Here is a 27618-nt window from a genome sequence, read left to right as displayed (position 1 = left end):
GTTAAAAAGAAATGGACTATCTATTTCTTTTAGAGATTGGTGAGAGTGGTTAGTTGTCAGCACCCGGCTCCCTCATCACCGTGTCTTTGGGTTTAAAACCGAGTTTTTGAGGAGTTTTGAGGTTGCGGGATTTGAACCCGTGACCGGCCACACCTGGCTCCCGATACCAAGATAGATGAACCATCTCAACCAAAACCTTAAGGTGATGGTTGAGGCCCAACTATTATAATTATTCCTATTAGACGTGAATAGTATGGGCGTTAAAAGAAGCGTGCCAAAACAACACCATAAACAACGGGGATTGATATTTCCACGGGGTTTACCTTTAATGCCACGACAATTACTTTACCAAATGTAAGAAACTGCACTGTTCATGCTGAAATAGATCTCGTGGCATTAACAAATGAGTTCGTGGCATTATGCCCTCCCACAACTAATCCTTGGAATATTATGCTTAGTGCACTAATAAAGCACACCCACTATAATGAGTTCACACTTCACATGGTCAAACAAATAAACAAGAATCATTAATCATAATAATAAATTAATAATCATACAAAAATAAGAACACATTAAAATCTACAAATTGTACGTACACTTTCAGACTAACAATCTTTCACAATACTTGAAAAAAAAAATTATGATTATTGATCTTTCATTAATCCAAACCATATTACTTAAACTCCCTCTTACTCACAACCAAAACAATCTTAAATATTCTTATTATTTAAAATACAAAGATTGCATAAAATTATGGAGGACCAAACAAGAGCTCAAAATGCGGGTCACGGAACCGGGTCGGGGTTTGTTGATGGGTTCAAGATCCTACCCGGATTCTAATGATGGGTTTTCTGAAGTGGGTAAACTAGAGAAGAATGAGTTGTTGGATTCGGGTATCGACCCGCTTCAGATTGGATATGGAGTTGATGGTGTTGGGCTTGGAGCTCCGGGTACTGAATTTGACTTCGGGTAAGATTTGTTATACTGTACAACGGTCTTACACAATACTGTAAGACCATCCCCAAGCAAGGTCAATTGCTTGGTCATGGTTAGTAACTTAATTAAGCTACTTAATTGGTGAGTTGGTGACTAAAGTTGTTAATTTGTGACCAAAGGTCAATTTGTGACCTTTGGAGGTCAATTTGTGACCTTTGCTTCATTTGGTGACCTCTTCCATGACCCAATAAGTGTCATTTTTTGGTTTGTTAGACACAAAAAAAGGACAATGAATATATTTATAAAATTAGAAAAAGTAAGAGAGAAGAATATAATATGATACTCCCTCCGATCCAGACCAAAGGTAATATTGACTTTTTCACACTTGTCGAGGCACGTTTTGCAACGTAAATATCTTTAGTTACACATTATTAAAAATTATAAATTTGATATTCTTATAGCATTCATGACGATGAATCAAACAAGATCTCACATGAATATATTTTGTCTTATAGATTAAGAATAATATCGAAGATTCCCTACGACTATAAATAGTGTCAAAAAGTCAATGTTACCTTTGGTCTGGATCGGAGGGAGTAGTTGGAATGTTGTAAAGTGGATAATGATTGGGTTGATGACCTAGGTCGCGACCTTCTGCTTGGGAGGGTGAAAATGGGTCAAGGTTAATAAGGTGGAATTAAGAGTAAAATCGGTTCGTGACCTAGTTAGCGTGAGTACTCAACTTATGCTAAGGAAAGTATAGTTACCTCGCAATTTGCGGGACCTATTAAGTTACTGGGTTAATAATAATGTTATTTAGTAGTTATACAATAGTAGAAAGAAGTACTACTAATGAAAGTGAAACTATGAGTAATTGTTAAGGACTTTGGTAATGATTTTGTTCTCGAACAATAGGTCTTAGGTTTGAATCGTTTTGTTAAAATTTGTGATCGTTTTGTTTTTGCATTGGAAATTGGCGACGTGTCTTAAAATAACTTGATTTCAATGGTAATGGTTTTGGTTTGTAATGTTATACTATACTCATTCAAGGGAATGTCCTTTGAACTTGAAGCATGTATAATGGAAATAAAACTTGAGACCTGAAAGGAACCCGCAGCCGCTACTTTCGGTGCGCACTGGGTAAACCTTCGGGTGTACGTGATAGCTTGCAAACCACGTATACCAGAGGTAAGCCACCCGAGGGTGATAGACTCGAAATCTATTAGACATGGACTCAGGCCAAGAATGCTCCACAAGATTTTGCTCTTGGTGAGACTTGAACCTGAATCTACTGGGAATTTCACCAAAGTTTTAACCACTAGACTCCACCCTTGCCTTGCGGGCTGTTTAGTGTAAGTTGTAACCACCTTTATTGAACCTAATCTAACATGTAGGGATGGTGATGGTGGCAAAGGAAACGGAGGCCACGGAAGTGGTGGAAATGACGATCAAGGACACGGTGGTTCAGAGAGCAGTGATGGACTAACCGGTGTAGCGTGTTGGTGGTATTGGCAGTGGAACAGGGCAATCCGAGCCCAAAAAAGAGGCCGAACCACCCTTCATTTCACCTACACGAACCGCCACCAGCTCGTAGACTTGGCAGTTCTAATGCTAGCATCAGAAATACTGCCACCAAGAGACATGACCAAAGCCACACTCGCAACAATGCAAGCCATTGAAGATTTATTCCCTTTGCTGCTACAAATCCTGTACTTCCCAATTGTATTCCCCCTTGTCCTTTCAGAATTTCAAGTGAGCGAGGCGATCTTTGCTGCCACAGTGTATGGAATATTTGGAGCAGCTGTTGCAGTTGCAGTAGTATTTTCGGGTGCAGTTGTTTACGGGTTGTGGCGTTGGCATGGCAGCTTACATAATAATGACAGCGGCGAGGATGATACTGATCCTGTAGTCTAGGCCAATTTTTTAGCATTCAGGATGATTTGTTTCGAACTGAATGTAGTCGTAGTTAGTCGCTGAGCTGGAAAATTCCGTTACAGTATCTGTCTGACAGTCTAAGTGATCTGATTTTGAGTGTAGAATGTAGAATCTAATTTTCTGTCCATGTGTTTAGCTGTTCAAAAGATCCTTATGCAGAATTTGGATGATTCTAAATTATCAGCATTATCATAAACCCGTCAAAGCTTAAAAACACGCCTCAAGAGAGAAGAGGGCGATAAAATGATAAATCTTACCACACGCCGACCACTGAGTCTGAGTAGTGAGACGTTCGACACGAAGAGAGAATATTTTGGCGTACCAAAAGCTCATTAGGCAGGGGGGGTCGTTCAAGCCGCAACCCTACCCGAAAATCCAAAACAGGCAAATATATTCATCCAATCTAGATTCAGTTAACCTGTAGGATACAAAATTCTCAGATTCAAATCAAATCTGTGCTAGCAATTGTTGGATCCAAGAACCGAGATCAAACCACTGAAAATTTGCCTATTCAATCTGAATTCCTATGAATGATTTCTGATCAGTCTCAGCATTGTCTGAAATCTGAACTTCTCCAAATTTGCCTGTTGACCGATCCGATTTCCTAAAAAAATGCTAGTCAATGAGCTTATATTATAATATAAAATTATGCATTACATTTTCTGAACTCCTACAACCAAATTATGATTGTCAATCTTGCACTATTGCAACATTTACAGAAGCCACACTTGTGACAGAACATACTATTGAGGATATACTATTGAGGATATATTTCCATTATAAACCTGAAATATAATGTGCAGGGATGGTCATGGTGGCAAAGGAGTAGGCGGATATGGAAAAGGCGGAAATGATGGCCAAGGACATGGAGGGTCGGAAGCCAATGATGGACTAACAGGATTAGAATTGTGGTGGTTCTGGCAGCAGAACCACGCTATCCGCACCCTAAAAAGACGTCCAACCAGTGCACATTTCAGCTGCAATGACCGCCATCAGGTCATAGGCTCGGCAGCTGAAATGCTGGTACAGGTACTGTCGCCAAGCGACATGACAAAAGCCAGACTTGTGACAAAACATGCTATTGAAGATATATTTTCATTGCTGTGTGAAGTCATGTTCTTGCCATTGATGATACCCCTGGTTCAATCTCATGAATACGAGGTTGTCATAGCAGGAACCTTGTTCATGATTCTTGGAGCAACAGTAACACTTGCTGCAGTAGTTTCTGGTGGAGTCATTTACGGGTTATGGCACTGGCGTAACAGCTTACAGAATCATGACAGTGATGACGACGACTCTGATCCTCAGTACAGTGATCCCCAAGTACATTAGAACTCCTGCAGTCCTGCTATGCCAATGTCAGTTATTCAAGTCATGATTCTCAAGTTTTTTACATTTTAAATATACACAACTGTACTTTCAAATTGGTCAATTTGAGTCGAAACGCTTTGTAGGGGCGTCTTAAAGTAAATGGAGGCCCGGTGCACCATTAAAAAATGAGGCCCTAAATATGAATGTATAAGTGTACTACACGTCTAGGTTTGTATTAAATTTTATCGGTAAAGCTTATAAACTTAGTGGCCAAAACTAGAGGCCCGTGGTCGCCCGGGTTATTAGACGCCCTTGACGCGTTGGCTTTTTCCGGTTGGGTGGTTTTGGATTTTGTCAATATCTTGTCCAGCAAAGTACATAGGTATTAAGAACCGACTTTTTAATCACCTGGCTTTATCAACTGAGCTAGCTAATCTCCACGTAGAACGATACTCATTAATCGACACTAAAAAATTCAGAAAGGTAAGAGACACATTCCATCTTTCATTTGCTGATACAAAAGACAGATTCAAACCTCAAGGACCACTGCAAAAGTGGATCATATGAAAGCTTAAACTTCACTCAAGGAATTTCAGTTCATGCTCCATAAGACTGTGTTTCGACTTTTGAGTTCATGTAACAACCTTAAAATCCAATGTAATGCTGTCTTCACATCATTTAAATCATTATTTCACTCATTCAAATCGTTATTCTAACCACAAATCAAGAGCCACAATGAAGATCTCCACAATAACACAACTCGAGCTGCAAAGTAGAAAAAGAAGTCGACGAAATTTGCTTACAGTTGTGATTAGAAGTCACTTCTCTTCATTTTCTGAACATCACTTCAAGCTAGAACTGCCTGAAAGCCATGCGAAGGATCAAACCGAGAATATAACAGATGGATCAGGAAACTCAGGGTAATAACTCGAACCAGGGCATGCATATCTTTACATTTATATTCCTGTAATGAAAAATAACCGTTTCAACTCACAGAAATGACGAAGATACCAGCCACGAGAACATAACAGATGGATCAGGAAACGGAAACATTAATGACAACGGAAATGGCAAAGGAAACAGCGGAGATGATGAAGGTTCAGACTGGGACAGTGAAAAGTTCAATGCAGTCGAGTGGTGGTGGTGGTGGAAATGGCAACAAGTCCGACACAGCCATCAAAACTACGACAACATTTTCGACTTATGGCCAGTAGATACAGCAGTAAAAGTGGTGACAAGTGGAGTAAAAGAAACTATAAAACCAGCAGTTCGCGCTATAGTACTTGGACCATTAAGGCAACAAATAACTATACAAGGTTTCCTACTGTTACTGGTTTTTGGAGCATTTGTGATCTCATTTCTACAGTTGTTTGCTGGATTGGCTATGGTGTTTACCGGAATTTCATTAGCCGGTGTTGCTGCACTTATCTTGGGCCTTATTTTGCGACCATGGTCGAGCCGAGACCAGAGTAAAAGTGAGGATGATGACAATGACATTGGTGAATCATAAAATTTAATGGCATACTAGAATTTCAACTTCATGCTCTTTTTTTTTTTGAAATGATCTCGAAATCGAGTTATTATAGATTTTACTTTTTAGACCGTAAATCAGCTTAAAATTGACTAATCGAAAAAAATTGAATTTGGTATGATAGTTGATCACCTCTTCTCTTAACCACGGTATCAGAATGAGTCACCAGTAAGTGGATTATACATCTAATGTAGTACATCAGATTGTATAATTTTTGAGCATTAAGATAAATTTTTTGAGTTTTATTATAAAGTTTTTGAGTTTATTACTTAAACTTTAATCTCAAAAAGTTACATTATAACTCAAAAAAATTACATATAAACTCAAAAAAATTTGATTTTTGACATCATAAAACTAAGATGTAATTTATAAACCTTACAGTACTCGGAAAAAATACACAAAAACTCAAAAAGTCATTAAATAAATATGATGTAGTACATCTGATGTACAATCTTTTTTCTCATGAGTCACTCTCACGAAAAATAAACGTTCCAATTTATGCCAAAAATAATAATTAGGGTTATTGAGCAATTTATAAAGGTCCATTTAAATGCCACACCAACCAATCATTCATCCCTTTGCATCTAATCTTCAATTGAACCATCAACCAATCACAACTTAATTCAATTCCCTCTTCAAAAAAATCCCCAATCTTTTCCCACCTCAAGAACCCTAAAATCATGAACCAAAATCCCCCAAACCCGAACTCGAACCCGAACTCGTACCCAAATTACTGGGGAACAACCCCAGAAGAAGAATACTACACCCAACAAGGAATCAAATGCACAAAATCATTCTACACAACACCAACAACAAACCAAACACTTTTCACTAGATCATGGGTCCCACTTTCCAACAACAACAACAACCCTCCACGTGGCATCATTTGTATGGTTCATGGTTATGGTAATGACATTAGTTGGACTTTTCAAGGCACCCCAATTTACCTTGCTCAAAATGGTTTTGCCTGTTTTGCCCTTGATTTACCTGGTCATGGTAAATCTGATGGGCTTAAAGCATTTGTTCCGAATGTTGATCATGTCGTTTCTGATTGTATTTCGTATTTTAATTCAATAATGGATGATCATAATTATGTCAATTTACCTTGTTTCTTATTTGGTGAATCAATGGGTGGAGCAATATGTTTGTTGATTAGCTTGAAAGTTACTGAATGTCTTGGAAATCGATATAAAGGCGCGATTTTGATCGCGCCCATGTGTCGTATTTCTGATAATGTTAGACCCAAATGGCCAATTCCTGAGATTCTTACTATGGTTGGTAAAATTATGCCTAAATTAGCTATTGTCCCAACTCCTGATTTACTCGATAAATCCGTTAAAGTGCCTGAAAAGAAAGCTATAGCGGTTTTGAACCCGTTAAGGTATAATGGAAAGCCGAGATTAGGGACTGTTATTGAGTTACTAAGGGTTACAGATTATTTAACCGCGAAATTGAAGGATGTGAGTATTCCTTTTGTTGTGTTACATGGGAGCGCGGATGGGGTGACTGATCCTAATGTGAGTCGAGAATTGTATGAAGAGGCGAGAAGCGAGGATAAGACGATTAAAATTTATGAAGGAATGCTGCATTCTTTGCTGTTTGGTGAGACTGATGAAAATGTTGCATTGGTTAGGAATGATATTTTGGGTTGGTTGACTGAAAGATGTAGTTAAGGAAATCGACCAAATCGTAGTTCTGAATTCTTATGATCGATCTAGTTTTGTTGATTTAAGTATTTTTCATTGATTTGTAAGTAATAAGAAGCGATTTTATGTTCTCGATTGTTTTGAAGTACTGAGATTGGTATATCAGACGGTTTTTTATGTGAGACGATGAGACTGACATCTGTATAAGACTCGTGAAATTGTCTAGTTTGATTTATGCTGTACTACGGCTTATAACTTATAAGCATTGTCGAAAACATCAGACTTGTTTTAGACTGGTGAGATTGGTATATCAGACAGTTTTTTTATATGAGACCGATATCTATGTAAGACTGTTTAGACTGGTTGAATTGTCTACGGCTTATAAGCATTGTCGAAAACATAGGATTTCCGGGTATTGTGCAAACTGCAGTTAAGCAGAAGCGAGTTTGTTCGGTCTTCCTTAGCTACTTTCAATGTTTCAGGAAAAATGCTGCAACATTCAACATAGATTAAAAATCATCTGATCTGTCTATTCTATTTTCGACTGGCCAACTGTCCGAAGATGGGTCGACTCATTTGTTATCTCATGATGTATTTACAGGCTATCATATATACGTGATTTACCTGATGAAGTAATTTGACCTGAGCGGCTGAGCCACAATATGTTACTCTAGTAAAAAAAAAAGTGATGGCCTAGTATACGCGAGTAACTTGACTCACAAGCTATCATATATACGCGATTTACCCTTCCAATACGAGCATACATATCCCGTAATCAAATCGAAACAAACATGTTTCTTAGAACACAAGGTCTAGTAGGGTTTTGGATAAACTAATAATGTACCTACTCTTGTGGAGTTTAGTATAAGTTTGATCTATAGAGTAATTAAATCAATGGTCCATTATGTTTTAAGCTTTTGGCAATTGAAAAATGTTGCTTTTTATCATAAAAATGTTTCCATGTTGGCATAAAACATGTACTTTGTGAAACATCCTAAATGATGTTTGTCTAAGAGTACTTTAGTTGATGAAATGATTGTTTGAATCTTAATAATCACAATAAAATGGAGATTAAATATGTAATAATATACATGGAATCTTAAGCAAAAGGATAATGATGGGGTTAAACTTTGTCATGAACATTTTTTTTTCGGCGATTAGAAAAAAAGTTTCCTTACGCAGTACCTACCCGACTCTCCAAGTCATGAACTTGAATTTGCTCAATTCATATTGCTAATAACATTTTAATTAATTTGATAATTTGATAATGAGACGATCTCATAGAGTCATAGTAATATAACATACTCCAAATATAAAAGTAAATCACTAAATAAATTGTGGAGATGATAAGGTCACTACACTTTTGTTTAATGTTACGAAAATACAAGCTGAATTTAAGGGTATGTTAATATTCATCCTCTGAAAAATTTGAGTGGTATTAGTAATTTAGTAGCGGCGTTATGCCTTCCAAAAATTAGTTTGTTTTGTCAACTTGATATTTTATACAGAACATTTACTATGAGAAAAAGTGTGTGACTTAATTATGTCCATCATACAATCATAAATGATTATATATACTTTGTATGAATGTACCCAATATTTTTATAGAAAATGAGATAGGGCTATTATTCGACGGTTGTGACATTCAGTTTACTTTCTCGCAAGTAAAAGGTAAATCTACTCATTTCTATCTCAATTATAAAGGATCTACATTGTATATATGAAAGCATGATACTGAAATTCAATATTACTCGATAACGCTCTATCGTTATCTTCTTTCATTGTGTTTATTATTATTAGATTATATCATCATGCAAAATGCAACAATTTCAAAATAAGAAATCCCAAATCAATGTGGGTCAAAGTTAAAAATGAGTTTGGATACTCGGATGATGTAGAAGGGCCCCTCAAAGATTCTTGTAGGGAACTATCCCAAATAAATAAGTAGTAACTCAAGTATCCATAATATTGGGCTTAAAAAGAGTGGACTAATAGCCCAAAAAACACATTTTTAGTTTCTGTAGTCCTACTCAAAAAATGTCCTTAATACTTTTTGAAAAGAAGAGAAAGTTATGGCTTTTCATATTCCAAAGGTAAAGAAAGGATGAAATAACATTGAATTGAATGCTTTTAAGGCAAGACCTACGGAGTATTTACTAGTAAGACGATTTTATACAAGTTTATCTTAAAACGGAACCCTTAAGTGATCACTTTAATCCACTAATAGGGTTGTATTTGAATCCGTTTTACAGCTATATTACTATAAAACCGTCTTACACAAGACTAACTCTTTATTTAATATTAATATGGTCTCCAAAATCTTTTACCGTAACAAAAAAATATCTAAAAATATCTTCTACGTATATACCCATCTTAAACTTATTTTGCCACCTGACCAACTCACAATTTTACCGTCACCAGTTTCACCACCTTTTTCGCACAATCCACGGCCAATAAATGGTTCTCAAACCAAACACGCACCTGTCTCTCTACTGAACACCTCGTAGAATCGAGCAACCACTCACCCTTCGAGTGGTACTCGATCTTCCCTAAAATACTACTCTATCCGCTCACTCTAATTCATTACATTTAAGTTTTGACCAAGTTTTCTTTCACATGTCTAATTAAATATAGTGAATTGAACTAAGGCCATATTATTTGTACTTAATTTCATCTCATTTAAGTTTAGTTTGGATGTATTCAGTTTAATTCTACTTAGTTCAGTTCAGTTTAACTAAAATTAACTCTTTATTTCACTTTAGTTCAATTCCTTTAAATTCAGTACAATTCCACTCTTTGTTGCCGAAAAGAACCGCGACAAAGTAGGTGAGTACTCAATAGCGTTCATCAATAAAACAATTTTCTATTTTTTTTTTTTTTTTAAAAAAAAAAAGAAGAAACATTAGGCCAGCAATCACGTGAGCCTATATGGCCTGCATATTGTCGCTACCAAATATGCCAATGCTCAATGCTCTTTCTCATACGGAGTAACTTCTTTTAATTACCTCGAATTCTCAAGTCTTTAACAACCTACGGAAATCAAAGAATATGGTAGAAGTATAGATGGCTAGAATCTACTACGGTGAAAGAATCTTATTTACTAGACTAGGGCATTGTTCAAATTGGATGGGTTGATATATAAATTTGATTAGAACGGTTAAACTTAAAACGGATTAATTATGGTAAAATTTATCCGTTAAACGTTTTAAATTCTCATTTTATAAAACCAGTAAAACATCATACCAACCAGTGGCAGAGCCAGGAATTGAACTCAGCGGGGACGAACAAGTAATGCATTTTAACTAAAAATTTCGAATTTTTCATCCGCTAGTGGAGGCGAGCGCCCCTCCACCACTGATACCAACAAAGGGCTTTCACAGTGTATTTTTTTTTTTTGTGCCAAATGAGGTTCAATACCATAACAATATAAAGAGGGAGAAGGATTCAAACACAGATGGATCTATTAACACAATATCTCAGTCTTAATCATTAGGTTAAAACCTACTCCGTATTACTATTATTGTTAGTATACTAAGGAAGATCATCTTAACCGAGATAATGATATTCAGAAACATCCAATTGCAAAAAAGAAAAAGAAAAAGGGAAGTAGAACTTAGAAGCGTCATTATTAACACAAATTCTCATTTAAAACTGCTATAAGATGGATCAAATATTACACACAAGACATAAATATAATGCATTGAGATTAGTAAAAGATTTGTCTCATATATGCAAATGGAGTAGTATTTAACCCGTTTTATTATTAAGACCGATATATCCGTCTCAAGGAAGATCTATTGCCATTATTAGTAAGGGGTTGGTTAGGGTTTATAGAAAGACATAAAGCACGTGATTGTTAATGCAAGTTTTGCAACATGTGTCGACATTTGCACGTCGTATATTTCCTCTTCGTGTATGTGACATGTCAACTAATTTCAAGTAATTTAAACCATCAAATAACATTTTCTTGATTTGGCTGAGTTTGGTGGTATAAGTGTGTTCAAGGCAACATTTTACTAGGATTCTATGGTTTGAGGTAGAATTGTAGAAGTCCTAATTAAATCCGAGTGTTTAATTGACAATTTTCGAGTAATTCATTGGTTTATAAAGTGATCGACCTTCACTTAATTAATTGCTTGATGTGGCACAATTTCATGTGATACATCTATTTTAATTTAACATTTGGATCCTATTTTTCTCGGCTGAAAAGAGCTAAAATGAACTCAACTAAACTTAATGAAACTGAACTGAATAAGGTTGAACTTAACTGAAATAAGTTGAAACTAAGTTAAAAAAAACAAGGCCTTAGTACATACTTCTCCTCACGCATAAGGTCCATTTTCTCATGCATGTTAAGTCCTCTACTTCCTCTAATCACACAAATTGGACATATTATACCGAGGAACCCGGCCTCTTGGCCGCCCTTACTTAGAGCTGGAAATAAGTGCGGGCTATTCCGGCCGGCCCGCCTCACCATTAGAGTTGGGCCTGATCTTCAATTTTGAAGACCTGGCCCGCCTGAAAAGAAATTACTCGGCTTGCTTGGCCTGCTCCATCATAGCGGGCTGGGCCAAACATGAGGTAGCGCTCCACTTTCCCTTTTCCTCTCCCCCTATGTGGGCCGGTCCCGAGCTAGGGCTGATCAGTCCTGACTCGGTCCACTGTCCACCTCTGGTCTTACCTTCATACTTTAGAGGAAGACTAATGTCACACGAGTCACGACTATATTTTAATGGAGTTCTGCAACATTTTAAACTATTACTTTTACAATATAATTTAACACCTCTTACAAATTTTATCCAACTCGAATCCTACCTAAATTAAACGATTTTAAATGAGAAAAATATTAATTTAGTAATCACCAAACTCCCTACATTGATCATCGAAAGCCTGAAAATGTAGAATGGTTGGTACCACACTAGCACATGAATGAATGAATTACTCGTATGAAAGAAAGAAAGAAAGAAAGATGAACGAAAGTGGCTTGAGTGTAGTGGAGTGCGAGAAGTTTCAAAAGCGTTACGAATAGCGGCGAATTAAGAAGGTCCGAGTTCGATTTCCTACACTGGAGTCTTTGCGATTCGCCATCCTAAAGGATGTCTTACATGGCACACGTGGTTCGCAGGGTATTGCATGTGCCCGGGGGGATTCAACCCCTCGTCAAAAAAAAAAAAAAAAAAAAGCACGAGTGGAGAAGAGACAAGCCATGATAACCCTGAGACGGGGTTTAGTACACGGACCACAACCTTTAGTTGGGGCCCACTAGGTGGTCACATTGCTATTTCTCTGTTCTCAAGACTACCAGCAGACTCATCTGTGGACCCTACCCTCTTACACTCTTTCATTGTCGTCTTGTGGACCTGTGGTCCCCTTTATTCATCTTTCGTAATCGTTTTAAGTTTAAGATAGATATGTTCGTCGACCGTGTATGTTTTTAGTGATGGATATTATAAACCTATACTTCATTTCTATGTAGAATTGTAGATCTGGCTTGGTGTGAGTTTGGATTCAGGTCGAGTTTGATTAGTCAAGATAAACAAATTATCGGGATTGTAAATGATCAAGTATATGGGTTATGTGAGATTTGATTTATTAGGGATAGCTGTTAGTTTGGTGTCAATTAAATTTTAATAAGTTAGGTTAGGTCGGGTACTCAATATGTATTTCATTGTTCGAGTATGAGTCAATATGAGTCATGGGTATGATTGAAACCTAATCAATATACTCGTACTTCATAAGAACAGTTTCCGATCTCCTAAAAATAATATTATACTCCGTTACAAAGTGGCGTGGTTACACAGTGGCGTGGTTATATAGTGGGTGCTGGACTGCTGGGTAGTGAGGTCTTGAAATTCCACAGTATATTTTAATAATTAACATTTTACAATGTAAAATAAAATTGATTAAAAACTTTCACTCTTTTATTATGTTCATATATAAAAGAAAATAAACGACAATTACATTAAACCGACCCCATACTATCAACTTTGTTCACAATATTCAATTTAGTGTTGTCAATTTATCATCATATCGGTTAATTGTTCCAAAAACAACACAATCATAGTTAAATCGTGGCTCTATGTGACATCTCAACCCAAAACATAAAGGACAAAATTACCAAATTTGTAGTTGAATTTGAAAGGAAGAGGAAGAATCATGTGTAGAAAATAAGGCCATACACGTGAGTTGGATGATTTAGAAGGCAAGATTTGAACCTCTGGTTAATTTATAAGCCAACAATGTTGATGGATTCCATGGCTGACTATTATCTCGTTAGTTAGTCTCTTTTAAAACGGATATATCCATTTTAACATTAAAACAAGTTAAATATAATCACCTTATTTAAGACAGTTTTTCTTTTACTTTTTTTATATACATTCTACTTTTGTTTTATTCATACTATCTAATCCGTTTTTAACGTAACGTGGATATACCTAGACCTGGCAAATAGATCGAGTCGTGTCGAATTCGTGTTCGTGTCACATATACACGGGTCACAAACCCTTCAACCCAAATTCGATCCAATTAAATCTCGTGCTGTGTTCGTATCGACCCACTTACATAAATAAGTCATTAAATCTCAACCCAAACCCGTTACTTTTGTGTCGGATTCGTGTCGTATTTTCGTATTATGTCATTGTTTGCCAGCTCTGGATATACATGTGGATTTGAAGTTCTGGTTAATTTATGAGCCAACAACGTTGATGGATTCAATGGTTGACCTATGGTCTCAAGTACTATATTGTCCTTAATTACTACACTCTTGCATTGTCTTTGTCTCTTGCCAAAATACTTGCTCTTAATTAAGAGAGGGGACACTAACCGGATTATGTTTTCCATACAATTTTTTAAAATTTCGTTTTTTAGTATTAGGAGTAATACTTTCCATTTTTTGTTGTGAGTATACGTGTCGTTAAGTCAATCAATGATCTTGCTGAATTAAAATCGTTGATTTTGTATATACAGAAGTGATAAGAAAAAGTTTGGAGAAAACGACATCATCGCTTAATATCATTACCAGTTTACAACTTTAATCGTCGAATAGCTCACCGACTTTACTCGATGAAAAATAACATAGAAGAAAGAATGAGAGTATGTATTTTACTCATTCTTGATAATTAGTTTCAGTTTAATCCCATTTTGACATATATTAAAAACATATACAGAGTATTAAGAAAAAAAAAGTTCCAAGATGTTGCATGAACACTAACTCTATCCTTTTTTTAGTTTTATTTATAACTAAATTAATTGTTTTTTAACTAAAATGTTATAATATATATTGTTCTTCACTTATTAATGGTATTGGTATACGTATGCTTTTCAATGAAAATTAGAGAGTATATTTTTAGATCAAGTAAAAAAAGGGGGTAAAATTCAATATAAACAAAGCTAAGAAAATTGAATTGAACTAAATTGAATATGTTTTTCACAAACAAATCATTTCATTTGACTTTTTATAGATCTAATTAAGTTTAAACATCAACATTCATCATATATTAAGCGATGAGTAAAAAATTAAATTATTGTTAATCGTACAATGCACGAGTCTAATCTTTTGCTTTATAAAAAAAAATAAAAAATTGCAACCCTTTTGTCAGCTTATGCCAAGGACAACAAAATTTTACTAATTAACCCACTCCATATTGAGATTAGAGCTTATGGATTGTACTTTATAATCTACTCTTTATCGACAAAAGGAGATATTACAAGATTTACAACCCAAATGCATGAACTTTACAGACACATATTGTTGACCCTCTTATTATACATTGCCATGTCTCCTTGTTAAAAGAATAGAGAGCAGTGGCGTTTTTAGGACCTTCGGTATGGGGTTCGACCAAAAAAAATACATATACAAATAGAAAAATCGAGACGAAAATTCAGAGAACACAAGCAAAAAAGAAAAATGTGTTGAAAAAGTGATGACATTGGGGTTCGAACCCCCACAAAAACGCCCTGATAGAGAGGACCATAAGTGAAGCCATGAAGGGCTTATGCCTCATTTTTATGGATATTTAAACTCACATCGTTTAAGTTCATTTCAAATTTAATATGTTTAAATTTTGTAAGTTCATTTAACCAGTTTAGATCCTATAAATTTAGTTTAGAAAAGTTCAACTTAGATCCCATAAATTTTACTACAAAAAAGTTCAGCTCTATTCATACTCATTTTCATATAAGCTTATTGTAGAAAAATCAAGGTTTTGTAAATTAGATTCGAATTCTATAAGCTCAGTTAAGAAAAATTACAATCCTATAAGTTCAGTTTAATTTTTTTTTAGAAAAACTAAGTCCAAAAATCATGGCCTTATTAATGTTCAATTGTTCACATTTCTAGTAGGATTTTGGGCGAGCTGGCTTAGCAAGAGGAGAATGACGCAAACCAGTTTATGAAGAGGGTAAGACGACACATATGGTTATTAGTTGGTTTAAGCTAGGGCTTGTCAAACATTCGGGCTGACCTTGGGGTGGGACGGGCTTGGTTAGCGAACCCAGAACCGGACGGGGATAGAGAGCAGGCAAGGTGGAGGTAGACTTGGAACCGGGCTAAGTAAGGTCAAGGGGCGGTTTTCGGGCGAGCCTAGGGTAGTCCGAGCTGAGGACGGGTCGGTTTTTATTTCTTGGATCCGAAACCGTCCCGAGATAGGGGTTGCTTAACTGGCCGTAGAGCTGGCCATCAACACGGGCTGGTCCGGCCCGGCTCCGGACCCGGCCCACCTTGGCCCGCCATTTTATGCAACATGGCCTGATCCGGCTCGGCCCGCCATTTTAGCAAAAATAATAAAAATAAATTAGTAAGGCCCGTCAGCCCGGCCCGCCCTTGACCCGCCTCGGGTCCTGACCCGGGTCAAGCATATCCCAACCCGGCCCGACCCGGCCAAGCCCGCCCTTCCCCCTGGCTTGACCCCAGACCAGGAGAGCCTGACCCGGCCCTAGCCCGACCCGAGTACATGTCTAAGTCTGGCCGGAGTGCCGGACCCATCCGGATGTTCCCCTCTAGTTTATGGTCAATAGGCTATATATGAAGGTCCACATCCCTATACTCATCTAACCCTCATGCACCCAACTTTAAGCAACAAGCACTTCTTTCTAAAAGCTACACTACACTCCTCACATTATAAAAACATTACAAGAACATCTGAAAACTGCAAACTCTTGACTTCCATTTTATCCAAATCCCAAAGCTTTAATTTCTACCTTAAACTAATCACAACTTACTTACCCAATTCACCTCCATTTTCAACCTAATTTACCTCCATTATTCTTCCTCAACAAAAACCCATTATTTATTTAATAACAACATTATTAAAGTTCCAAACTTTTTGCTAAAAAACTTCATAAAATCACTTGGGATATCTTACACAATACATCATCATTTTCAACCTAATAAAAAAACCCAATATTTTTATTAATATTAAAATTATTAAAGTTGCAAACTTTATGCTAAAAACTTCATAAAATCACTTGGGTATCTTACACAATACATCATCATTTTCAACCTAATTAAAAAACCCAATATTTTTATTAATATTAAAATTATTAAAGTTCCAAACTTTATGCTAAAAAAACTCCTTAAAAACATTTGGGTATCTTACAATTAAGCCATTTTCCCCTTAAATCACCCCAAAAAAACCAATATTTTTATGCAATAATAACATTTATAAAGGTCCAAACTTTATACTAAAAAACTTCATTTAAACAATTGAGCATCTTACAATCAAAGTTTTATAAAACAATTTACCTCACGGTTTACTCACTGTTATCGACTGTGGACATCCCGAAACAAATTAGTTTTTATTAAATGGGGATTGAGGAAAATTGGGCATGGCAACCAAGTGGGTCACCACCAACAACACCAACAACAACAATGAATATGGAAAGATCAGAAGTTCATTGGAGTCAATTTGATAGTTCAGTAAATGCAGTTTCATTTGGATTTGTTGCAACTGCTGTTTTAATTTCAATGTTTTTAGTTATGGCTATTTTTGAGAGATTTCTTCGACCAAATTTGCCGGATAATCCATTTTTTGGAAACCGTGATGTTGAATCTCAATTGGGTTTTTATCCTAAGCTTGGTTATCCTTCTCCCAAGGTTAGTTTTTTTTTTTTTTTTTTTTTTTTTTTCTGATGTTTTAGTGGAATTTTTAACTGTTTTGATTTGGTTGTTAATGGAGTTCCTGCATTTGTCGCTTTCAACTCGTGATCATGGAGCTAGTTAAAGTTTTTCCGTAATTATTGCGTAAGACGGTTTCACAATATAAGTCGGTCCATTTGTATAAAACCCGGTCTTTTATTGATAGCAATAAATGAATGATTTTTACTAGAAAAGGTCATCTCATTTTGTAACACCCTCTTATTTTAGAATTTGTGAAAGTTTTCTACTGTTTTGGACACAAATTTTCACTTTAGACGGACACTATCCGTCTAAAGCTGTAGATGGATAGTGTCCCTCTCACAATGGATAGTGCAAGTGGGTGGGAAATGGATACTCCCACTTGCATTTTGTGAGAGGGCCACTATCCATCTACAACTTTATACGGATAGCGTCCGTCTAGAATAAGACGGATTGAGTTTTGGAACGGAGGGTGTGAGAGAAAAAGGATTATACATCTGAGGTAGTACCTCAAACCTTATAGTTTTTGAGCATATTCACATTTTCTCTAAACATATTACCATTTATAAATATAGTTTTTGAACAATATTATATTTTTTTAGTGTAATGTTTTAGAAAATGTGCTCAAAAACTTTATACTAAAACAAAACTCAAAAACTTTAAAATAAAACTCAGAAAATAAACTGAGGGTGTAATTATAAAAACGAAAAACACATGGGTACTAGGTAGATTTTCCCCTTATTAATTAGCTTATGACTTCTTTTGTTTTTATTTTTGTATTTTTGGATGAAATTTTTTAGTTGTAATTAAAGGTTTGCAATTTAAAGGTTAGCAAATGCGGAGTTGGACCGGACAATAGTGAGACTTAGTATTTGGATTTTTGGGGTGACGGACATGAGGATTAGCGGGTTTGGTGTATGGAGACTAAGTTAATTTTGGAAAATACATTATCCTACCCTATCTCGCTATTTTAGTGGTTTATGGGGTGTGGTCGTGTCTAATGAGTCTTCCCGTCCATGAACAATTCTAGCTCTTCGCGTAAACTTTGGATTGACTGATAGATAGTCTTGAAATAAAAATTGGCAGAACAATTACATTAAATGACTGATAGAAGTCAGTCAATTACTCAATTAGCAAGCCATTTTTATCAATTCATCAAAATCTAGAATAAGAAGTACCAAGTCTTTGTCTCACTTAAAATTGGAAATAATGTTAATTATAGCATTTGTAGAATTTTACTTCTAGAAAATTGTCTCAATTATTTTGAGCAATTATTTTCAGTTAAATTTACCAGAAGTCATGTGAATATATCAGTCATTCAGTTGTCACTATACGAAATAATACAAATTCTTGTTTAAGACTGCATTTCGTGTTAAACATGAAACGCGTCAAAACATTACTCCGTAAACCCTCGGAACGACAAATAGCTTGTTCCACTTAACAATATATTTGACTCGATTTAAATTTAAGACGGACATTACCGTCTTATGACAGACCAGACCAACTGAATAAATAATACTCCGTAAGTGAAAAAAAGTAGAGTAATTTAGGTAATAACACAAAATGAGGTGTTCATGCACTATATTGATTGGTCACACTCAGTAAAGTTGTTGGGGACATTTGTAAGAAACGTCACAAAATTGTCTCAGCAAAAGTACTTTGTTAAATTCCAGATATTCATGGCAATCTCAAAAGAAGAAAAAGTGGAAAAGGAAAATTGAAATTTCTAGAGTAATTATGTTACTCATTATAAAGTTAATTATTTTTACTTTTTGATGAACCTTTAAATGCAATTATGCATGATATTACAAAATTACTATATCACGCCCCCTGTTTTACTTGTTACGCCCCCTATTTTTTCATTTATTCCTATTTTGCCCTTAGACTTTCAAATTAATTTTACTAAAAATTAAATATCGTTTTAACGCAAATGAATTTTGAAGACGGTTTTTATAATAATTAATTTAATAATGTACTTTACCCTAACTTTTTCTTACTTTCTACTAACATCTTCATTTACTCCTACTATCCTATCTCTCTTTAAAAAAATAACTATTATATTATTACCTCATTACTAATAATGGATTCTAGCGACGATCCCGAGAATGTATTTTTTAATTATTTATTTACTCCCGATAATGGTGATGGTTAGCAGTTTAACAATGATTATTATTACGCTAATGGACCGCAATTCAATATTATTTAATAATATCGTTTCAAGACATTTTAATATCTTTAAATAATAAAAAGGGTTGATAAAAACAAGATTTGAAAAAAAAAAAAAAAAAAAAAAAGGAAATTTGGACATGTCGTGTAGGTTACAAGACACGGCCTAGGAGTCGTCATGTGGGTTACAAGACATGGCCAAGGAGCCGTCGTGTAAACCACAAGACAACGCCAAGGACCCGTCGTGTAAACCACACGACACATCCTTCGTACTGTCGTGTAAATGAGACGACAAGGCCATGGCTGCGTCGTCTATTTCACATGACACTTCCATGGCTGCGTCGTCTATTTCACACGACAAGGCCATTTTTTCAATTTTTTTTTCGATTACTTGACAAAAACGCAGCAAAATTACAACATAAATGATTTTTTGAGTAAATGTGATGGTGGGTGAAAATACGTTTTTTAGGAACGTGTACATATTAAATTACTTTTTTTTTTAAAACCGTCTCAAAACTCATTTACGACAAAGCGGTTATTGGATATAATAGAAATCGTAAACGAAAATCATTTACGATAATACAATAATTAGTAAGTGTAAATAACATCACCAAAATCCAATAACTATAAAACAATACTTTAACAAAACCGTCCCCGCTTTTAATTTTGTTAAAAGTCGTTTCCGAAATTCATAAACTAAAAAGCGAGAATTATATTTTCACATTAAATTGTTTTTAAAGTCCAAGGGCATAAAAGGAATAAATGAAAAAATAGGGGGCGTAACAAGTAAAACAGGGGGCGTGATATAGCATATCTCTATAATTATTGTAACACAAACTTGATATTTTGTGTTCTGCGGTGGATTGACGGGAATTAGTAGTGGCCGTCGCCCTCAAACCAATAAAAAGTCTAAGAACTTTACTTCGATTTTTTCGATTTTTCCCTAGATTACTTCATTGCCTTCCGTTATAATTTCAATCAATTTTTCGCCTTCCCTAACTTCACATCCTAGTTCTGCTACTATTTCAATCATTTGTGTCTATTTCAATGCTCAAAAGGCCGATACAATGAAATTGAGGAGCAAAGTCGAGTTTAAGACATTCATACCTAATTGGCTAGCGCAAGTTTATAAAAGGAATGTTGGTCCTATTTACTAACTAGGATCGCAAATTGATGCATATGTTAACTAGCTTAGTTGGTAAAGTCATGAGCAGTGGTACTCATCGCCTGGTTCAAACCACGTTAACATAAAATCGCCCACCCAAAAAAAGGTAGCAAATTGACAAGTATTTAGGTTGGTCTCACGGTGAGACGGTCTTGTACGAGAGACGAGAGCGTCAACAGTAATCATTTGGCCAAATAGTTGTTATTATGATGCATGAAGATTGAATAGTATATGCATTAATGGTTGTACAAGATAAACATTCACTAAACTTTGAGTATTTGTCAAAATCCGCACATGTGGGAAATTAATTGTCTCTTGGATTTTCTGAAGTTCCTAAATTGATATAAATGGCTCAACCATCCTATTGTCTGCTGAATGTTCTGCTTCCAAGCAACCTAAGGGCCATGACACATGAGTATTTTAGTAGCTTATTAGTTGTAGTACTATTTTGCTAATTAGAGTAAAAACTACCATCATGGCATAGTTTATGTATGGTCATGAATAGACCTTGTAAAAGTAACCCGACCGAAACCCATACCTGAATTTGACCTCACCCGATTTGACAAGACCTCATCCGACCCGACCAGACTCAAGTGTTTATCGCTAAATAACTTAATAACAACACACCGAATTGTACCCGAAATGACCCGACCTGATTCATCCAGGTGCTTGCAAGCCTGAATGATCTAACCAACACATGGCCCTATTGCCTCGTTTGTCAGGTCTAGTCATGAAACCAAATCCCGTATGTCAAATTATCTCTAACTTAGTGTTGTGCATGTGTCGTCTAGTCCAACCGACAAATGAAGCGGGTATGAACAATGCATTTTCTTAAATTTAGGATCGATCTAAACCCGTTAAGCCTCTTGTCCATGGACCACAAAGTCGATGTGGAGCCTATCCGACCCAAACTCACAATTAATCACCTTAATCTTAACTCTAGGGCAATCAATGGTTACCTTGGTAAATCTACATATTATGTCCTACATGGCCTTTGTCTTCATTAATCTCAACAATTGCTAATTCTTTACTTAAAGAGCAATTCTTAGTGTCTTTATTTCAAGCTTTTTAATTATTGCTAATCTAATCCTTTTGATTTTAGTAATCATTGACTTCATATATTGTCTACCCTGTCCCTCCCCTTTGTCTGTCCAATACATTTTTGCGGTCGATTTTATATGATCTCGTAATCTTAGTCTTATAAAGCAAGTTTAGTTGCTTTCTTTTAGTTACTGAATGTATTTTACGAGTTTGAAATGAGGCCGAAGATATACCAAAGTGAGCCTCTAGGGTATTTGAGTCGGAGTCTGAAGAATATACTGAACTGACCTTACTTGAACGTACTCGACTATGATGGGATTGTTCCATGGTTTGAAATCAGTCTAATTGTGGCATGTTTTTGTCAGATGACGGTCTACTCTCAAGGACTCTCAGTGCTAATGCCCGGAGAAGAGACGCCAACCTTCATTGCTCAGCCAGTTCCTTTACCATGTCCTCCTGATCGCATCCAATGGCCTCCCCCAAAGACTAAGTTACTCTCAAATTCTCCGCCTCAAAATGCCAACACAAGTATTCTCTCCATCTCCAGGAATCGTTAACATGCTATTCGAGAACTTGTGCCTATCACTTCTTCAAAAGGCGTTGTGTAGGTAAATGCCAACAAGATTAGTAAGCCATGGGTTCGAAACCTGTCAAACTTCAAACAAGTAATTTGTACCCGATTCTAGTAAAATCGATTATCTACGTGCATTTTGCTCGTGAATTCTCTTTTGTAACTGGTCATATTTGTAAATAGAGGACAAAATGGCGACATATTAACAAGGCGTCTACTTAGTACGCTTTTGAAGTTGGCAGTCGGTGAAGTTTTCCTCCGACTTATGCATGCCTGGTATGTTCGGAAATCGGAATGGTTTGAGATTGAAATATCTCTGTTATTCACTACTAAGTACAAGGCTAGATAGGATAATTATTTTACATACTTGATACTTCGTTGGAGTAAAAAAAAAATAAAGAAAAAAATGTGGGGTGAGAGAGGCTCGAACTCTCGACCTCAGGATCACTCAACAAAGCTATGAGACCTACGCGCTAGCCAACTGCGCCACCACCCCGTTGTTGTACAGATTATGGAAGATAAGTACATAAAACGTCATTCGTGTATACAATTTTAAGTTATATTTGAGCTTGGGTCAAAATTTTGGGCCCAAGTTATGTAGTTAATGGGCTAACCCTCATTGAGCCTAAATGACCTGAAACCCTTTTTCCTCATATCTCGAACCTAGGCTCTGTCACGATTTTTGCTAGTCGTAATGCTTAAAAATGATTAGTCTAGTTCCTTTTTTTTTTTTTCTGCTAAAACGAGCTGAATAGAATTGAATGGAGATGTGCTAAATTGAAATAAACTGAATGGAACTGAGATGAAGTGAATGGAATTGAAGTAAGAGTTAATTTTGTGAAGAAATGAACTGGACATACCTGATTGAAACTGAACTAAATAGAGCTGAAATAAACCGAAATGAACTAAAATTAAGCCGGAAAGAACAGGCCTAAGACCGTTTTAAGCTTCTTATATTACATACGTAATTATTACTCCGTGTTATAATTATCATTTAAATAAATATCGTTGGGATAAAAAACTGTTTTAAGGCTACAACAACTCACCAAATCTCAAACAAGATTTTGCATTTCAAAAAAAAAAAATTAGAATAACACATTATTTAATTAAAGTACTGGGATCAAATAGCTTTGTTTTATTTTTTTTAAATTGGTGTCAAAGGAAGACACAAGAGCGATTTTGATGCTGACGGGATTTGAACTCAGATCACGACTATCATTATTCATATTAACGACTGAACTAGTTGACGGGAGTTTCTAAAATAGTACTCCGTATTTGTTTGATTTTGTAATGGGGCTTTGTGTTGTCTCATATCACAAATAGGCTTGTAGCAGGCAAGCAGTATGAAGTATGAACCCAGGGCCGTCTCTGAGATTTCAGGGCCCTTGTGCGAAATCTTAAATTGGGGCCCTAATGCCCCATATTGTATTTTTCAACTTAAAATATAAGTTTAATCCCGACTACTAAGGTATTTGAGCCCTATTAAATTAAGATGGCATAAAGATGGGACAATCGTTATAAGTTTTATATTAAATTTATATAAAATTAAGGTGGCATAAAATTATATTAAAGTAGAAAGACGTCCGGATTAAACTATATTTAACTTAGCTCAAATATTTAGGTTCGAAATGTTAGTTTGTCAAAAAAAAAAAAAATTACAGCAACGGTAGTCGAACCTGGGATGCCATACTACACCAAACACTAAACAGCACAATTAGAACCACCAGACTGCATTACATTGTATGTTAATACTCATTGTCAAAACATTCTTATCAAATATCCGCTTTTTCTCAGGCTTCTAAGACCAGTTTTGGGCCAAAAATTTTGGGGCCCTGTGCGACCGCTCGGGCCGCACACCCTCAAAGACGGGTCTGTATGAACCCTTTTAGACCATCCCCAAGCAAGGTCAATTGCTAGGTCATGACCTTGCTTGGTCACACTAATCATCAATTAACAAAAAAATTATGGTGACCTTTGGAGAGAAGAGGTCAATTTGTGACCTTTGGTGGTCAATTTGTGACCTTTGGTGGAGCAAATTGACCCAACTCATGACCTATATGTGGCGATATGTGATTGGTTGACAATATTAATAATTAATAAAAAATTATATATATGAAAAAGTGATATAATGTGGAGAGATATAATTGGTTGGAAAGTGAAAAATGATTGAATTGATGACCTAGGCCGTGACCTTCTGCTTGGGAGGGTGAAAGTAGGTCAAGATAAATAAAGTAGGATTAAGAGTAAAACAGGGTCGTGACAGAATTAGCGCGACCTTTCCTTGGGGATGGTCTTACAGTCGGTTCATCGACATTTGGTTTTAGTGTTGGATGCAAAAAGGACCACTATTTAGCCATCATCAAACCAAACAAACACCACTTACACTTGTCACTATTTTAAAAATTAACGGCTCTTTAATTTGTATAAATTGAATTAAAATGTCATTTCCCTCCACTTTACTACAAAGTTCATATTTTTTAGGTCCACATTCTATTTGCAGGAACAAAATGGTTTTTATGTAATCATGTGCTAAATGGTAATATGTGTACTCTTTGGACCATTTTCAAGTAAAGTCAAAATGTGATGGTTGATGGACCTTATGAAATGAAGGGTCAATTTCTTCTAAACGGTTTGGATTTCATTTTGCAGCGATTTAACGGTTCAGGTTTCGTCAAAAAAAATAACGAGAAAAGAAAATGGAACGAGTAAAATAGTATAAATTGTCCTGTAAGAGATTAATGGACCCTCTATTTCTTTTAGGAAATAAAAAAGGATCTCAACTCGAAATACAGATGATGTTTTAACATGGAGCATGTTGTGAATATGTGGATGAACATTTTCTGGTGGACGTTTTGGTGGATCTTGGGGGCTTCACTAGAATGCTTGGCCTATTGACCAATGCAAAATTTTCGATTTTTAACTAAAATTTTATATTTTTTTTAGTATACCAAAACTAATTTTCTACTCCTTAAATTTTAGTCTTTTCTTTATGTTTGTTTTTGACCTAAAGACTAGGGAAAGAAGTAATGTATGCTCAAGAAAAAAGTGAAAAACAATAGAACAATATGGACATGAAAAAAAAAATTCTCCGTACTTAAAACGGAAACGTAAGGAAATAATTGACACATCCAAAACTTCACCACCTTTAGATAGAGTTTGGCTCATATTGTGATATATGACATCTTTACCTAGAGCTGACAAAACTAATCTACAGACCCGAATAACCTGACTCTTAACCAACACATGAATCGTGGACACAAATTTGACAAGTAATCCAAATCGACTTAACTCAATATAACTCGACTCAAATGTTTATTATTGTACACTTATCTTTATGCCTAGATTATATTTGATAAGTATGTTATAACCTTACATAAACTAACCCGACTCAAACCGGATTTAGTCAGTTAGTAAGCATCCTTATGCCTAAAGATGACTCGAATCCAAAATAGTCCAACCCGACCGACAAATTCTCATTTGTGACCGACACTTTTCGTCACAAGTGAGAGAGTAACTGGAAGAGGGTTGTGACTTGTAAGAGGTCACAAGCGAAACTTTTTGAACCCGACCTAATATGAATTGTTGCAAATCCGAAATAACCTTACACAAACTAACCCGACTCAAACCCAACCCAATTAATCGGATTGGCATGAATTCTATTACAGCTACTCTCCTATAGGACCGTCCTATAGCATAGGACGGGCCCAATAGAAGATATCAGTCCAACAAGAGAGTTTTGGTAAAAAGAAAATAAAAACAAAAAATGAACAAATACTGTAGTTTGCAGTTAGAAAAGGAACGTGGTGTTGTACACGAGAAGAGTGCTGGAAGTTTTTTCCTCAAGTGAGCCCCACCTTTCTTTAGCATTACACAAGTAGTTATTGTTTATTGTACGTCCATCTCCATAATTTTAGGTATAAATATTTTAGGTATTAGATTAAAATGTCTAGTTTTGAAATTAAAAGTATACGATTTACAAATTAAAAGGTGAGTTACCGAAAATTATAAGATTATATGTTTGAAATTTTGGATTTTTATTATTTGTTTATTATTATGAACACAAGAGTACCTAATTTTTAATGTTAGGTTATGTAACTTAATATGCGGTTTTTCAATTACAAAATACCAGGTTTTCAACTCTTCATTATATTTTCTGTTTTAACATTGAAATTTAAAACTAATCAACTATGAGTTGAATTTTTAAAACTTTGTGTTTTCAAATTAAAACATAAAAAAAACTCATACTATAATTTCGACTTTTTAAACTTAAAACTCAAGTTCTCAAATTAAAATCCATAATTCTTAGCTAAAACCCAAAATGGTTAAGTTTAAACTCATCTTTTAAAATTGGATCTCCAAAATACTTAAAGTTTTCAAACTAAAATTAAGGATTTTTAACATAAACTTTGTTCATGCTTAAAACTGATTTTTCCGCTAAAAGTATAACAATTTAGTTAAAAACCAATATTTCTAAAAAGAGAACAATAATATACACATTCATTGTTGTTGCCAAACAACAAATATCACGCAGCCAACGTGGGATTCGAACCCACACCTTGTGCCATTGCACATGCTCTTCCGCTTGAGCTAGTTAGCTTTTGTCAAAAGCGCAACTTAAAACCTAAGTTTTTAAGTTAAAATCTCAAATTGTCCACATATACTTCACAGTTTTTAATTTAAACCCATACTAAAAAAAAAGAAATTTAAATAACCGAGCTTTATAAGTTAAGATCTCAAACGAAGATCAACTAAAATACACAAATTTAAAACACTTAAAAGTTAAGAAAATTGAATGACAATTGACAACCAAATAACCAATGTATGTATACACAAAATGTTGAAAAACATTAAAAATGAAAAGAAATAGTACATGAAGACACGCAATTACATAAACCCTAATATCTCATCCGAAGTTTAGCTAACTGCACAAAATCATTCGAAATTTTAAAAATAACATTTCACACCAAAAAATGCAATGACATAAATTAGACTATAAATTTAACAAAAACTAAAATACAATTAAGAAAAGCAAAAAATTACTTACTTGATTCTATCAATCCATACAAATTCCATATTATGTAACACGACAATAGCCTCAATAGGTAAAAAGAATTTTATGAGAAGTTGTGTGAGGTAACATAAACACAAAAATTAATAATAAATTGTCAAATGACTTGAGAGGAGAGAAAAATAAGCAAGATG

General features: G+C 35.3%; 3 protein-coding genes and 1 non-coding gene across 5 annotated transcripts; 3 read left to right on the top strand and 1 right to left on the bottom strand.

The window, feature by feature from the left end:
* Positions 1–497: 497 nt before the first annotated feature.
* LOC141596058 (uncharacterized) lies at positions 498–5774 on the top strand. Of its 2 annotated transcripts, none has more exons than XM_074416072.1 (2): positions 498–969; positions 3675–5774. In XM_074416072.1, the coding sequence occupies exons 1-2, from the start codon at positions 641–643 to the stop codon at positions 4201–4203; spliced, it is 858 nt and encodes a 285-aa protein (XP_074272173.1). In that variant the 5' UTR covers positions 498–640; the 3' UTR covers positions 4204–5774. The 2 variants fall into 2 exon arrangements, with proteins under 2 accessions (XP_074272173.1, XP_074272174.1); XM_074416073.1 differs by lacking the exon at positions 3675–5774 and adding an exon at positions 2331–3067.
* Positions 5775–6223: 449 nt separating this feature from the next.
* Positions 6224–7591, top strand: LOC141596056 (caffeoylshikimate esterase). The gene has a single exon (XM_074416071.1). The coding sequence runs from the start codon at positions 6394–6396 to the stop codon at positions 7384–7386; it is 993 nt and encodes a 330-aa protein (XP_074272172.1). The 5' UTR covers positions 6224–6393; the 3' UTR covers positions 7387–7591.
* An 8821-nt stretch (positions 7592–16412) lies between these two features.
* On the top strand, positions 16413–22700 carry LOC141596055 (uncharacterized). The gene is made up of 2 exons (XM_074416070.1): positions 16413–17452; positions 22211–22700. The coding sequence occupies exons 1-2, from the start codon at positions 17162–17164 to the stop codon at positions 22400–22402; spliced, it is 483 nt and encodes a 160-aa protein (XP_074272171.1). The 5' UTR covers positions 16413–17161; the 3' UTR covers positions 22403–22700.
* A 125-nt stretch (positions 22701–22825) lies between these two features.
* TRNAM-CAU (transfer RNA methionine (anticodon CAU)) lies at positions 22826–22912 on the bottom strand. The gene is given in 2 exon segments: positions 22826–22861; positions 22875–22912. It is a non-coding gene; the product is annotated as a tRNA-Met (tRNA).
* Between the last annotated feature and the right edge of the window lie 4706 nt (positions 22913–27618).

This window comes from Silene latifolia, chromosome 8 (genome assembly GCF_048544455.1).
Source record: "Silene latifolia isolate original U9 population chromosome 8, ASM4854445v1, whole genome shotgun sequence".
Classification (NCBI taxonomy): domain Eukaryota; kingdom Viridiplantae; phylum Streptophyta; class Magnoliopsida; order Caryophyllales; family Caryophyllaceae; genus Silene; species Silene latifolia.
The sequence above is the reverse complement of the archived record's forward strand: the minus strand, read 5'-3'. Positions and strand labels throughout refer to the sequence as shown.

Excerpts from the sequence above, each read along its gene's own strand:
- LOC141596055 (XM_074416070.1), top strand. The coding sequence starts at position 17,162 with ATGGGGATTGAGGAAAATTGGGCATGGCAACCAAGTGGGTCACCACCA. Across the intron at positions 17,453-22,210 it reads TTGGTTATCCTTCTCCCAAG|ATGACGGTCTACTCTCAAGG; the intron begins GTTAGTTTTTTT and ends TGTTTTTGTCAG.
- LOC141596056 (XM_074416071.1), top strand. The coding sequence starts at position 6,394 with ATGAACCAAAATCCCCCAAACCCGAACTCGAACCCGAACTCGTACCCA.
- LOC141596058 (XM_074416072.1), top strand. The coding sequence starts at position 641 with ATGATTATTGATCTTTCATTAATCCAAACCATATTACTTAAACTCCCT. Across the intron at positions 970-3,674 it reads GGTACTGAATTTGACTTCGG|GGATGGTCATGGTGGCAAAG; the intron begins GTAAGATTTGTT and ends TATAATGTGCAG.